The sequence below is a fragment of the Pelodiscus sinensis genome, chromosome 2 (assembly GCF_052426305.1).
Source record: "Pelodiscus sinensis isolate ZL-2025 chromosome 2, ASM5242630v1, whole genome shotgun sequence".
Lineage (NCBI taxonomy): Eukaryota > Metazoa > Chordata > Testudines > Trionychidae > Pelodiscus > Pelodiscus sinensis.
The window spans coordinates 62,963,776-62,979,247 of record NC_143053.1 but is presented as its reverse complement, the minus strand read 5'-3'; the positions used below and the strand labels follow the sequence as shown (position 1 = coordinate 62,979,247).

The following is a 15,472-nucleotide window of genomic DNA, read 5'->3' as shown; positions in this document are numbered from 1 at the left end:
GGCCTGTGCTCACACACCAAGAGCCAAGGATTGTTTACTTGATCCAGACTACCTTCCCCTCTCTTGTCCTTAAAACAGGAAAAATCAGGGTGGATGTGGCACACCCCACAGTTGATAAGTGAAAATACCTGACTGAACTAGCACTGGTCCTTTTCAGAGTAACATAACATTCCTTCTTTGCACGTTTGTATAGATCCCTGCAAAACTGAAGAATCCACTCCATGAAAGCTTATGCTCAAATAAATGTCTTTCAAGTGCCACAGGACTCCTCAGGCTAGGTCTACACTGCCCCCTCTTGCACAAAAAATATGCAAATGAGGCAAAGCATGGAATATCGCGTGCCTCATTTACATAATTAACGAGACTCAATTTTTGCGCAAGAGGCTTTTGCACAAACGCCCCTCTTGTGCAAGAGCTGTTCTTCCTGAAAAGAGGAAAAATTGCTCTTGCACAAAAGCCTCTTGTGCAAAAAGCAGAGCCTCATTAATTATGCAAATGAGGCGGGGCGATATTCCACGCTTCATCTCATTTGCAGTGTAGACATAGACTTAGTGTTTTTGCTAAAACAGACTAACACGGTAACCCCTCTGAATCAAATTGAATGGTCTTTCCTCTTCCTCATTTTTTAATTGAATCATCATGAACAAATGGCAACAGTGCATCTACACTGCATAATGAAGCACAATTGTAGTGAAAGATACATTACCAGTTCCAAATAAGTTAAGCTTTCATAAAATAACAAATCTGAAAGACAGAATAGGTCAGTATGATTGGATCCCCTGCATAACACAGGTCAGAGAGTTTCTATATCAGGCCTGTCACTTCTTATTCAGTTATAGTATCTTTTAGGAAGATACCTAGGAAAAATGTACATTCCTAGCCAAATTGTTTTAATGATTATTTATCCTCACTGTTAAAAATGTGCACCTTATTTTTCATTTGAATTCATCTAGCTTCAAATTCCAGCCATTGGCCCTCCAGCCATTTTTTTGGGTAGATTGAATAGACATTGGAAATTTCTTCCCTGTCAAATGTACCCAAGCCACCTCTTAACTTTCTCTTGGCTAAACTAACTAATAAGAACTTCTTTAGTCTCTCTCTGAATGCTAAGTTGTGCAGACTTTGAATCATTACTGAAGCTCTTTTCAGAACCTTCTGCAATTTGTCCACATCCTTTCTGAAGAGTGGATACCCGAACTGGACACAATATTCCAAGAATAGTCTGACTAATGCTGCATAGCGCTAATAGTTCCTTCTCCTAGGGCATGGCTAGGTAAACAGTGCACAGCAAGCTTACATTTACAGTGGTCTACTATAACATGCCATGAACTAATCACCTACATGGACCCTGCTACTCTGCTTTGACTTACTGCTGTTTAAACATGTATTCAGATCACTCTACCAAAGTTGTTGATATTGCTCTAGTGAAATGTTTTCAGATTCTACATGGCTGAGGGCTTGTCTGTCTTCAGATACTGTTGTTGAACAGAAACTCCACCACAAGTAACCTAGTGATCTTGATCTTCTTAAGGTTACTGAGAAACAAATAAAACTTTAGTCTGTGCTTCCTGAAGGACTTTTATTAAATCCATGTGCTTGAAAATGTATGAAATTTTCCTGCACTAAATGAGAAACAAGAATGAGCCAGATGAGTGCAGTAAGTTTAAACACAGAGGAGGACAATAAGAGGAACCTCCATACTCCATAGTACATTAAGCCCTGGTCTACACTAAGGGGTTATTTTGAAATAACAGACTGGGTATTTCAAAATCTGTACTCCTGCTTTTCCTTGGGGAATAAGGCTATTTCAATTTTGTTATTTTGGGAGTTATTTTGATTTTAGTGATTTTGAAATAATTTCCTAGTGTTGACATGCCTGAAGAGAGAGACAAGAGACTATTAGCATGACTATCCTGTTACGAGAAACGAGAAGCTGTGCTAGTACACCTGGCAGGCCAGAGAATAAGAGAGAAAGCAGCTCTCCCATATACAAAAGCATTCTCCCTGAAGGATTCTTGACTTTGTGGTGCTTCACCTGAAACAGCCCTGATGTATTCACTTTCAGGCAAAATGAGCCATTCAGTGTAAGAGTAATTGAAGAGGAAAAATGTTTAGTTATTTGTTAGATTATGTGGAGCCGCTAGTGCTGGATTTTTTATTGTTTCAAAATATTCATTAGGTTTTTGATCAGTTGTCAGGTTTGCCTACAGTGAGACAAGGGCTGCTTCTTGTGGTTTTAAGGTCTGTTCCTGTGATACATTGTCATAGTTGGGATCAATGGAGGAAGTGATGTTAGGTCCTCCTAAATATAAGAGAGAGGCTGGTTAGCAGGACTTTTTCAGTAAGGATCTGGGTCTCTGGAATGTCCTTCTGCCATTGAGCTGTGAATGGGGACTTTTCACTTCTTCAGAAGAGAGAGAAAGTAATAATAAATAGATATTTCCGGCAGTCATCCTTAAAAATTTCCCGTTTAGCATTAGATATCATATTAAGCTTAGTATTTCCAGTATAAGAGTAAAATTAAGTCCTATTTTCAAAGATACAAAGGCTACACTGAAATGATAGTAAGAGGAGCTACTATGTATTGCATATAAACTAGGACACTAACTACTTTATACTTGAAATTCAAAACTTGCTCAGGAAATACTGTTTTTTCTTCGCTCCCAACTATGTCTTCATCATTATACAAATTAGCTGTTGAAATTGCTCTGTCTCTCGACTGGCAGCAGAAAAATGGGAATTTGATGATGATGGAATACTCCTGTCATAGCCCTATAGTTTGGTGGGCTAAATATTCACTTGGTGAGCTACAGGTGGCCTAATAATCAGATAATTCTATAGGTTTCTAGAAATGAAAAATTAGAAGATAGCAAAATAAATGTGTGATAGGACTATTTAAAAGTGCTAGAAATGCAATGAATAAAGATTTTTTCAAAATTATACTAGTGTAATGGTCAAAAAATGTCCCATAATTAACTTATCTAGAGATGTAATCAAGACAATAAATGCTTAGGTATTTTAGAACTATTAAAGATGTTGGATTTAATGACTATAATAAATCTTTAGCAGCAGCTATTCCATAGTGTGACTTTCTCTGCAGCATAAAATGTTCTTCGGGGTTTCTGCTAAAACTAGTTATTAATGTACATTAATGCTGGTGCTCATAACAGAGAACAATTACTTATTGGTATTGGCATTTTTTGGTATAGCCCCTCTTTGCTCATCAGCCCAGACCTCTTAATGAGTTTTGGCTTCACCCACAGGAAGTGATTATACATCCCTCATTAAGTCCAGAAATAGATGTCCATATTGACTTCCATAATAATACACTGTAGTAGTCTAATAATGGGCATGAACACACAGGGTTAGCATGAGTTACAGAGCTTTATAAGAAGATTCTGCAGTATTTTTACAAGGGTCTGCATAGTAATATGTTTGTGATTTGTAAGCGAGAGTGTAAAATTCACGTCAAAACCAAATCTGAATTATAAAAACTATGCATCTTCAAAAGCAGACTAGGCTAGATTCTGAGTGATACCCCATCTCAGTGCAGCAGAAGAGGTAGAAAAGCCTTGGAAGGGAAGACAATTTTCAGACAGATAAAATACAAAGGGAAGGACAAAAATTAAAATTGATAACCTATGTCGTATGGTGACTATCCCCTTTAAGAGTAGCAAAGCCAAACTCACGACAAGCTAATGAATAGTTAATTGAAAAACAAACACCTGAGCCTTATACAAGGCCATCAGGACTCAGTTCCAAGAAGGTGCTAAGAGAGAGATCCTCTTTTAAAGGAAAGGAGCTCCCTAAGAAACACAGGCCCCAGGGAGTAAAGCTGTACACGCTCTGAACCCGAGAGTGGCATTTGCAGACCAGAGAACCACAGGCCGAAGGAGGAGTGCAATCCATGAGCCCAACAAAAAGACTTTATTATATCCAAATTAACTTGAAATAAAGTGGAACCTCAGTAGGAAAATTTTAGTCTTACACACTTTGAGGCTGTATGCAGGGCCGGCTCTAGGTTTTTTGCTGCCCCAAGCAAAAAAAAAAATGTTGGCTGCCCCGCCTCCCCCCTTTTTGTTGGCTTTTACACGTTTGCACTTGGCAATTTGTTTTGTTTTGTTTTGTTTTTGTGACAGAGACAAGATTTCCAGCTCACACAAAGCTCTTTTTCAAGAGTGGGAAATGTACCTTAAACCTCTACTTTATTGTTCTTATAGAAATAGGCTACTTTTTAATTGTGGCTTGAATACATGAAAAACTATTAACACAAATAGTTTATATTTCCTTAACTAAGTACCAAAAATAGAAGGGAGAACTTGTGCCACATATAAAACTCAAGTAGTTTATGGCTATACTTAATCAATCTTCAAACCAATTAAAATCAGCTAACAATACCACTCTGTTTAAACATACTTGTCAACCAATTATGATAACTATAGCACATAAGACATCTAAACTACATCAATAAATCGTTGTATTGTTAAACTAGATGGCTACGTCTACACTGGCCCCTTTTCCGGAAGGGGCATGTTAATTTCAGCGATCGCAATAGGGAAATCCGCGGAGGATTTAAATATCCCCCGCGGCATTTAAATAAAAATGTCCGCCGCTTTTTTCCGGCTTTTAGAAAAGCCGGAAAAGAGCGTCAACACTGGCCCCGATCCTCCGGAAAAAGCGCCCTTTTCCGGAGGATCGGGGCCAGTGTAGACGCTCTTTTCCGGCTTTTATAAAAGCCGGAAAAAAGCGGCGGACATTTTTATTTAAATGCCGCGGGGGATATTTAAATCCCCCGTGGATTTCCCTATTGCGATCGCTGAAATTAACATGCCCCTTCCGGAAAAGGGGCCAGTGTAGACGTAGCCGATTTGTTTTGAAATGCAGTGGCTCCTTATGTGGCTCTAACACATCTATGTTATCAGATAAACTGAGATCAGTGGGTGTGCATGTGCACATTATTTTTGTGTCCATCTTGTTAGTAGCCATTATATATTCAAGTTTATGAGGTGTTAGAGAAAGTAGAGAGATGTATGTGCTCAATAAACCTATATATGGAATGAAGCTTGCCTTAGAGACATCAAACAGAAGTTTACCCAGATCAACAAAGTTTAATGCTTTAAAGAAATATCTATGAAACAGCATGTGTGGTTCTTTGAAGAGTGTAAAACATATTCTCTCTCTCTCATGTGTGTGCTGGATCCTTTTTTGGTTCTACTTCTACTACAAACATGAAGAAAAATATACTAGGAACAGACTTCAAAGGGTCTGTGGGACAGACTGTCGAGGGCTGGAGCCTGGGGGGAGAGGTCAGGGGCTGGGCCAGCAGGCTGAGTGTTTGTAGGTTTGCCAGGTGTTCAGTATTTTCTGATTTTTTTTAAAATCAGACAGGAAACAAAAATACTGGACACATGGCAAGCCTAGACGGAAAGGGGGCATCTTACCTGGCATTTCCATACTATGTAGGCGGAGGGGTGGCTGATGGCTTGGAGTGGAGAGGCTCTTGGAGGTAGCGGCCACCAGGGAGGAGCAGGACTCAGGACTAGGAGCCAGGGCCGGCCAGCAGGCTCCGGAGCCAAGTGCACATGGTGCCAGTGTTGGCTGCGCAGCCGCAGCCCACAGCCCTTTAACTTGGCGGGGCGGGGCGGGGTGGGGCAGGGCAGAGCTAGGCATTGCTGGGGGAGAGGAGGAGCAGGAAAGGAAACGGGGTGGCCAGCAGGCTCCGTGGAGCACTGGGCCACTTGCCGCAGCCCTTTAAATTGGAGGGGTGGGGCTAGGCGTTGCCGGGGCTGAGCAGGACAGAGAGGAGACGGGACTGGCCAGCAGGCTCCGGGGAGCACTGAGCCGCAGCTCTTTAAATCAGTGGGGCGGGGTGGGGCTAGGTGTTGACAGGGGAGGTGAGGAGCAGGAGAGAAGACAGGGGCGGCCAGTAGGCTCCAGGGCACATTGGTGCTGCCAGCTGGCTGCGCTTCTCTGTGTTTCCCGACCGCGGCCCTTTAAATCGGTGGGGCTGGGTCAGGCGTTGCCAGGGGCGGCACCGGTTGCTTACCTGAAATGCCACCCCTGGCAAAGTGCCGCCCCAAGCACCTGCCTGATTTGCTGGTGCCTAGAGCTGGCCCTGGCTGTATGGAATTGTTAAGGGGCCCTGAAAGAAGTAAAACTTCAGCAAACGAATGCCTGCAGTGTCACACTAGTCCAGGACATGGCACTACTGGGTGAGCACATCCCAAAGCAACTGGTACTAGAAAAGGGATTCTGAGACACCCTCCCATTAAGAAGCGATGACCAAGCAACACAGTGCAGGGACCATCAGAACAGAGACAACAGCCATACTGGGTCAGATTAATAGTCCATCTAGCTCAGTATGCTCTCTGATAGTGACTGGTGCCAGATATTTCAAAAGGAATTAACAGACTAGGGCAATTTCAAGTGACCCATCTCTCATGCACTGCTAGCTTCTGCCAGTTGGAGCTTTAAGGACATCCAGAGCATGGAGCTGCATCACTAATCAACCAACTAATAGCTATCCTCCATTAGTTTAGCTACTTCTTGTATGAACCCAGTTACACTTTGGCCTTCACAACATCTCCTAGCAATGAGTTTCACCTCATAACTCTGTGTTATATGAAGAAATGCTTCCTTTTGTTTGGTTCAGCTCTGCTGGCCTATTAATATTTTACTGGTGTCCTCTCATTCTTACACATCGCTATTCAGTGTCTCCACATCATTTTATAGACCTGTATCACCTCTCCCCTCTCCTCTTTCCTAAGATGACAGTGCTACTCCATATCCTAATCATTCGTGTTGCCCTTCTCTGCACCTTTTTCAATTCTAATACATCTTTTCTGAGATAAGATAATCAAAACAGCATGTGGTATTCAAAGTGCTGGTGTACAGTGTCCGTATTTCCCTATGTTGTGTATAGTGTATCTGGTAAAAATCACTCATATTCAGGTGAGTTCAATGGCAATTAAATAGAATTGTGCAGTACAAACTTCCAAATTAACATCAAGTTGACTGAGACACTGTTAAACACACATATTGCATAGCTGAATTATTTTTATTTATCTTATCTAAGGCTTTAGGGTTCCATGGGCAGAGAAACATCCCCCCCCACGCGCGCGCACCCCTCTCTCACATTGGCCTAGGGTGACAGACCGACCTGACACTCCCTGGCCAGAACTCTCCAGCCTTCCTTGCCTGACTGGGCCCCTAGGGCAGAGCCACCTAGTGCCTGGAGCTGCATCTTCTTTAGGCAACACAAGGGGTACACAGGTCATTGGGAAAAGATGCACTCTGCAGAGGGGGATATGCAGGAGCACTGGGGTTGGGAGCATGAAAGAGCATAGCAGTGAGAGGCAGCAAGAGGGGAGCACATAAAAGACGGACAAGTGGGCAGCAGAGGCAACAAGTAACTGGTTGCCATCTGGTCCCTGTTCAGTCACCAGCCACCGCTGCTCAGTGCGCAGTCAATGCTGCTTGGAAACTGGATGGAGGATGGGGCTCTACTGGCCCAGAGCTGGCATACAGCAGACCATGTGCTGATGCACCAGCAGGGGGAGCGGTGGTCAGTTTTGCCCCGCCACCAGTTTTACATACCCATCACCATAATTGGTCAAGCAGGGATCTGACCAGCAGCAGCAGAACCTGCTAGTACTAATGTGGAGACACAGAAAATTCAGAACAATTTGTCTGCTTTTAAGAAAGACTCAGGACACTTGCAGGAGGATGTAAATATGGGACTGTCCCTTTAAAAACAGGATGTGTGGTCACTAATTATAAGTGACCTTGTGGTATTTTCTATAATATTTTATGTATTCCTTTCCTAATGGTTTCTAATGGAGACCAGGGTAAGCATCTGAAAGAGAAACATCCCAAGGAATTTGATCCATTTCTGTAAATCTAAACTAGATTAATACCAATCTTCTCTCTGCAACAGGAAGTATCCTGAATAAAATCCATAATCCCACAGATGTCTGAGTACCTCCTTCTCCCTATCCATCAGAAGAATTTCTGACAGAAAAAAAACCTCATGAGAACATGCCCTGAAAAGGGAAGTATGGGGGAATTGGAACAGGGTATTTTTTCAAACTGCAGTGCATTGCCCTTTATTATTTCTAGGAACCACTTGTCTAAGGTAACAATCTATCAGTTGTTGACAAAAGGGCTTCTGTCCATGATCTAAAAAAATTATTTTTTAAATATTTAAATACAGGTTAGTGGCCATTTTCTCTCCTACCACCCTATTTCTGAACCAACACATCTGAAACCAAGAGTTTAATCTTAAGATTCTTTGCCATCAACAGAACTGACAGTGCTTTTGGACACCTCAGCAGGAGGATCTGATCAAACAGGAGCCCAATCCGTGACACCACAGATTCCCCAGAATCCTTTAAGCATCTTAACCAGGGGTGGGCAAAAGGGCCCCTGCGGGCCGGATTTGTCCCGCCAAGCAGGTGGATTCAGCACGTGGAGGTCCTGCCTCTCTCCTGCCTCCAGGCCAATTAGGGTCTCGGGGCAGGGGAGTGTGTGAAGCTTGCTCCCACCTTGTGAGTAGCATGCAACGCTCTGAAGCGCCACGTGCTGCTTGCAGGGTGGGAGGATACGTCAAGCGTTTCCCCATCCCCAAGAATAGAGGGTGAAAGGGTGAAACATCACCTGAAATAGACAGTCTCACACTCCGACAATCTAGAGAGGCTTAGTTTAAGAGGGGAAAATCTTGATGGAAATTTCATCAAAAAATCCACTATGCTGAAAGAAAACATGCATGGCTAAGCACTCAGGAGCCAGGAAACATACAAATTATGCTTCCGCAAGGGAAGAAGGGAAAGGGGAGGGGGAAGCCCTGTAGCCCCATTTCCTATATGCAGAAATAGATGCCTCTTAGTGAAGGAGTCAATACTACTTGGGCCACATACGTACCGGCAGCTCAACAATCCAGAGGTCTACCTGATGTTTGGTTTAGCGGTCTAGTAAGGACCCACTAAATCAAATACTGAGGGCTTCCCTTTCGGTCCTGGTACTCCTACTCATCGCAAGGAGTAAGGGAGATCAATGGGAGGGTTTCTCTCATCAACCTCCCACTGTGGAGACATCGCCAAAGTTTAAATCTAGGTACATTGATTCTAGTTACGCACGTAACATACAGAACTCCAGCTATCTTAATTCAAACTTATCCACTAGTATAAACATGGCCTCAATGTGCATTGCCTGACCACAGGGGATTCAGTCACATATGGAGGAACCCTGGTGGTAAAGTAGAGATGCCTTATTATAATGTGACTCATGCACTGTTGTAAGCAAAGTAGAATGAGAGATGTTTTTACTGCCATCTGGTGTCCATTTAATGCACAAACCATTTTCTCTAAACGATATACTCCCCTTTTCCAGACTGAATGCAAGCATATGATGTTAAGTATGAATTTCTGAACCTAGCATATGATTTAGTTCATACTAGATTTATACTGTACTAACTAATGCAGCCATGCTTTAAGCATAGTCTATATTGCTGCACAAATATCTAAAGTTCCTGTACGAGGATTTTAAATTCATTGACAGGTATACTGTATGTGTGGTTATGACACATATGAGCCAGCCATATAATAAAAGCTTTTATCTTTAGCATATATATATATATATATATATATATATAATTTGCCAGCCTCACTTCCACTATGACTAGTGATTCATCTCCTTCAGACAAGTTCTAATATTCTAAATTCATAAGTAACTTCAAATAACTTTAAAATAATCTATCACCCAAACATTTCCTTCTTTACATCTTAAATGTGGAACTTTCGCTCCCCACAGGTTCACGTGTCGGACTCTGAGGATGAAATATATTGAATCCCAGACCAGATACAAAATTAAGGGACAGTATCCTGACCTTTAAGAGATAGAAATGGGAGTTTGGAAAAAGAAAGGGAAAACTCCTTGATTTTCTTTGGACAAAGAATTTGCTTTTAGCTCCATATCTAAGTAGCATTTCCATAGGAAAACATTTGCTTTGTAATTTTTCCCTCCAAAGTCTGTACTAGTAACAATAAATTATACATGTAATAGTAGCCCCCAGGAACCACAATTATGGACCAAGACCCTGTTGTGCTAGACTATCTACGAACACAGAACAAACACTGTTCCTGCCCCAATCCTTGTTTCAGCGAGTTTTGAAAACCCTTCAAAATACTTCTTCTGGAAAATACGTTGTCATACAGAATACCTGTGTACTCCCAGGAGGAACAAAGGGACTGTGTTATAAGAACACAGCAATTTTAATTGTGCCTGATAGTTTGCTTATCTACAGAACAGCATGGGATGAAATAGTAAAAACTCCCACCATGCTATTCTGCTAATGTGCTTCAATCTTTGTCAAGTGGGACTATTTGTGATTAGCTATTCCCATCTTTTGCATCACGTGTATGAGAACAATTAGGCTATGACTAGACTACACCCCTCTGTCAAAAGAGGGATGTAAATGAGCCCGATCAAAGGAGAAACAAAGCGGGGTCCCCCCCCCGAAAGAACTGCGTCTAGACTGTGGTTTCACTTTTGAAATACCCTTTTTCGAAACAGCGATTGGACGCAAATATGCAAATGAAGCACAGGATATTTAAATCCATGCTTCATTTGTACTTTTGATCAGGCTTATTTACATCCCTCTTTCAACAGAAGGATGTAGTCTGGACGAGCCCTTAGTGAGACTTCCTGAGAGAACACAACTCTCAACTCCTTTAAGATTAAATGTACTTGCAAAAGCAAACAAACGTTATGCATGTCTAACTTGAAATTATATATTTATTGAAAAAAATCACATTTCCTAGAAGGTATAACTTTGTTCTTCAATGTCAAATAACTATATTAGTTCTTAAGAGGAAAAAAAATACCTTTTTCTTTTTGTTCCTTTTCAGTTTCTTTATTTTTTCCTGGAAGGTTAAAAATAAAAATACCATAAGCATTTTAGCGAAGAATAGTATAAACATGCTATGGGAAAATCAAAACCTGTGGAAAGGATACAGTTAAATTACAAATAATCCATTGGATGGCAGCATATTTTCACTTAAATAATTTTGATCAAAAATACTTGGGTATTTTATAGCTTATCTAAGAGACGGTTGCTAACTAGTAACATTATTCTAATCTTTTCAAAATAAAAGTTTCACACACACAGACATTCTATACAATTCTTCTAGGCTCATCAGCCACCGTATGTTTGATTACATTTGTACTATAGCTTCTATTAACTGGTCTTAATTTTAACTATTCACTTCCACTTGTAAATAGGAGTAAAAATTTTAAATGTGTTTATGTCTCATTAACTTCCACTCAGTTTGGATCCTTGGTGCAAAGTCAGTTTTGAAAAATGGAACTTAGGCTTGAGTCATTTAGATGTTTATGAACATTTTATCTGTGATATATATTGATTTTCCTACTTAGTACTTCGGTCAGCTTTATACTGAAAAAATCAAGAATACAACTCTGCCTGAAAGAATGCACCAATGCAGTCTGCCCAAGATCTATGATTTCTAGTTTTCATAGAATTTCTCTTAGTAACATACACCCTAATTCTTTCCAAAATACTACAAGACAATTCTCCTGGGCAAGGACTACAAAAAAACCCCCAAAACCAATTAGAAATTTCTAGGCCAAGAGACCTGATGAAAAGGAAACAAATAAGTAAGGTATATCTACATTTTCAACATACTACATCTTTAGAACTTTTTCTCATTTTTACTAAACTTCCTAGAAATTTTATCCTGGAATGATCTGCAGCACAAAATCTCACACACACACAAATTATGAGGAAAACTAGACCTGTGCATATGCCAAATGCTGGCTTAGTATTTGAAGATCTCTCTATCGTTAATTATGGAGTGGTTACTGTTACTTCAATATGTCCAAATCGCTCAATTCTCTGGATTTTCCTTATATTACAGAGCACAAGTCAAATTATTAACTAAGTAGTAAATTAAGTAAACGTCAGAGTACTTAGTTATTAACTAAGTAGTAAATTAAGTAAACATCAGAGTGCAAGAATTATTTGCCTCTGTAAAATTATAAAAATCTTCAAACTACAAATTACCATAGTAATTAGAAAAGGGGAAAGATTCACAAGTCCAAATATTCAAACTCTACAAGTCCACTTGGATAGGGAATACATTTTTTGATAATACCCTCATAGATGTAGTAGTAACCTGTTTGCACAAAACATTTGCCTTATTTGCATGCATCATTTTAACAAAATATTTTTCTACGTCCCTGCTTCAGTGTCTCCATGAAAAAGTATTTGATAAAGTATTTGATAGAGACTTACAACCTAGTCTCCAACTGACAAAATGATGCATCTGACTATTATAGAATCATAGAACTTAATAATGTGGAATTCTCTGTCACCTCAACTCCACCCACAAATCATTAGGCAAGACTGGATAGTAAATGATGCAATCATGAATAATGAATAATTTAACTTCCCACTCATCTAATTCCTTTCTCACGCTTTATTCTTCTACAACACCCTCTATCCAGTACAATAATCTCCTCCCCTCACCTGTCTTCCCTTACCATTCATGGCTTACTTCTACAGGGTTTTTTTCCTCTCTCAGTAAAAAGGTATATTCTCATCTTATTTTCCCTCGCCACTTTATCTCTAAGTTCACTCAATGTGCCATCTAGAACTACTGCCTCAAGTTCCTCCTCTACATCCTAAATTCTCTCCAATCTGATCTCTGTCCTCTCTGCTGCTTTTGCTCTCAAACACTAATTACCTTTTCTTGGGCAATTCTTAAGGTCTCTCTTCCATCCTCGTTCTCCTTGATCTTTTGCTCACTTCTGACATCAATTGTACCTTCCTTTAATTTGTCCTTTGGCTCTCCATCTTACCTTGTTTTCTGCATACTTGAGTGTTCCCCTCTGCATTCCCATGCTACTTATGTCTAGGTGATCTTATGTGTACACACGGTTTTAAATACATTCTTCATGGTGAAGACTTAAAATATATTATCTTACACAAAATATATTCTCACCCCTCTTGTCTTTCACATCCGGGATTGAAAACATCTACAACACTGCAAACAACTGTCCTCCTCCAGATCTGATGTAGGATTGGACATCTCCTTGCAAGTGTCCTGCCAGCAACTTATTCTTTCACACCCATCAACCCCTTTCCCTGTTTCTCATACAAAGCACCTCCATTTCCCTGTCACCCTGGCTTATAACACTTAAATGCCATCATTGATTTTGACCAATGTGCAAAAGTGAACATTTCTGGAGCAATAGCATGGTGCAGTTATTGAAAAAAAAACTCCAGTGTCCTGATTCTAACACAGACACTTGGGTAAACTTGCTTTAAACTGATTGTACCAACTAGAGCAGCTCTCAGCAGTCAGCAAGTGGTTGTGCAAATGTAATGTCCTCCCCCATGAAGACAAAGATGTTGCCACAACATTTACCTAATTACTTTTCATGTAGCATCAAAAACAGTATTTCTAAAATTGAATATATTTTACACATTAGAAAAAATGTCCCTTTTCATGATTCAAATACATGCACTATCTTGCAGATATATATTAAATACACAACCATATATATAATTAACATGAACTATACCTATAAACATATAACCTGTAATATACAAGCTATTAGTCTGTCGTTACTTTTAATAATTATATTACAATATTTACAAATACTTTTATTACAGTTTTATATCAAATGTGACAAAATATATGTTGATGCAAATATATGAATTATGCCTACAGTATATTCCAGAATTTCCTATTTTCAAGAGTTACATCATAATCACTAGCTCATCTCCAATTAGTGGGAATCAAAGAATCACAGGACTGGAACAGACTTTGTGGTCTTCTAGTCCAGTCCCCTGCAATCATGACAGGATTGAGTATTAGGTACACTATCCCTGACAGTGGATAATGTCCAAACTGCTCTTAAAAATCTCCAGTGATGGAGGTTCCACAACATCCCGAGGCAATTTATTCCAGTGGTTAACAATCCTGACAGGAAGTTTATTCTACTGCGCAACTAAAATAGGATGAAACTCAGTAAGAGGTATATACTTCAGACCATTTCTCCAGTTTATCCAGATCATTTTGAATTTTAATCCTATTCTCCATAGAACTTTTAAACACTTTAAGAGGTATTCTCTATGTCATTATCTAAATCACTGATAAAGATGTTGAACAGAACCAGCTGATCACTACAGGCTCCCATCTGATATGCTCTTTCAGTTTGACTGTGAACCATTGCTAAGTACTTGCTCTTTGGGAACAGTTTTCCAACCAATTATATACCCATCTCATACTAGCTTGATATAAGTTGTACTTCCCCAGTGTGCAGAGGAAATTTAAGTGATAATATATTTTCAACCTTACTATCACATTTTAATTACAGGTTTACACTACTGAAAAGACAGCCAAATCCAAGAATCCATGGTCTTTGAGGGCACAACAGGGCAGGCATGGAAAAGTGCAGGGAAGGATAGGGATGTACCTTGCTTAGAATCCTTTACCGAGATATGGTCCAGTCTGAATTAGCACACAGGAGTATCCACAAATCAGGGGAGCGTACCAGACCTGTTTGTTTATATATGCTTCATTCAAAATGGTAGAGACACAGAATTCATTTTACACTTCTAACTCAAAATCTGGCACAACTATCCTCCAGAAATTTTACACTGAACGTGTGACCTTTTTACCAAGGACTGATATATTTCAGTGAATAAAATGTCATCCCTTCTAAGAAAAAAATATATACATCCCAGACCAAATTTTGGCCAACCAATTGTCTCTAAAACTGGACAGACATGATTCAAAAGCATAGCAAACACGCAACAACATTCTAGTTGACAATGTCAACAGATTGCCCTCCCTTTATTTTCCCTCCCCAGAACCAAAATAAATATTATATTTTGCTAGAGTTTTATCCTTCCTGTATATTAAATGTTTACACAGATGGTGATATTAATTCGTAGATAAGTAGGCACTGAAATATCTTCAATAGACACCAGATTTCTGTATTTAATACAAAATAAAGAGACCACAAAGCAAAGAGAATCTTCTGTCTTTTATTGCAGATAACATTAAAACAGAAGAAATCATTTTTTTAAGATCCCCTTGACCGTTCCCAGCTTGGCACACTTTTGTAAACAAGAAGCTCATAAAAATCACATACCTAATTACCAAGTGTTCAAAATTTGATCACAACACATCCTCATAGTCCCATAAATTCTACAGAATGTTATATTACACAAAAATTCAGTAACGTTTCTGTTCTTTACAAGTCTTAAATTTTACTCCCAAACTCCCTACAAAATATGGCTTTGTAAAATGTATTGCTTTTGCAATTAACAATCACTGAGACTTTTACACCAAAAATAATACCATACTCTGCTTCAACCCACATCACAGTTTAAGAAGATTATTGCTAACCTGATAAGTGTAAAAGAAATCTTTTGGGGCATATTTTA

At 39.7% G+C, this 15,472-nt stretch overlaps 1 protein-coding gene across 10 annotated transcripts in view; it reads right to left on the bottom strand.

The window, feature by feature from the left end:
* ASPH (aspartate beta-hydroxylase) overlaps positions 1-15,472 on the bottom strand; it is a 191,779-nt gene that overhangs the window by 65,880 nt on the left and 110,427 nt on the right. For all 10 annotated transcript variants that reach the window (XM_075920632.2, XM_075920630.2, XM_075920631.2 and 7 more), the window contains one exon: positions 10,881-10,919. In XM_075920632.2, coding sequence (XP_075776747.1) covers positions 10,881-10,919 — 39 coding nt within the window. The remainder of the gene's footprint in view (positions 1-10,880; positions 10,920-15,472) is intronic.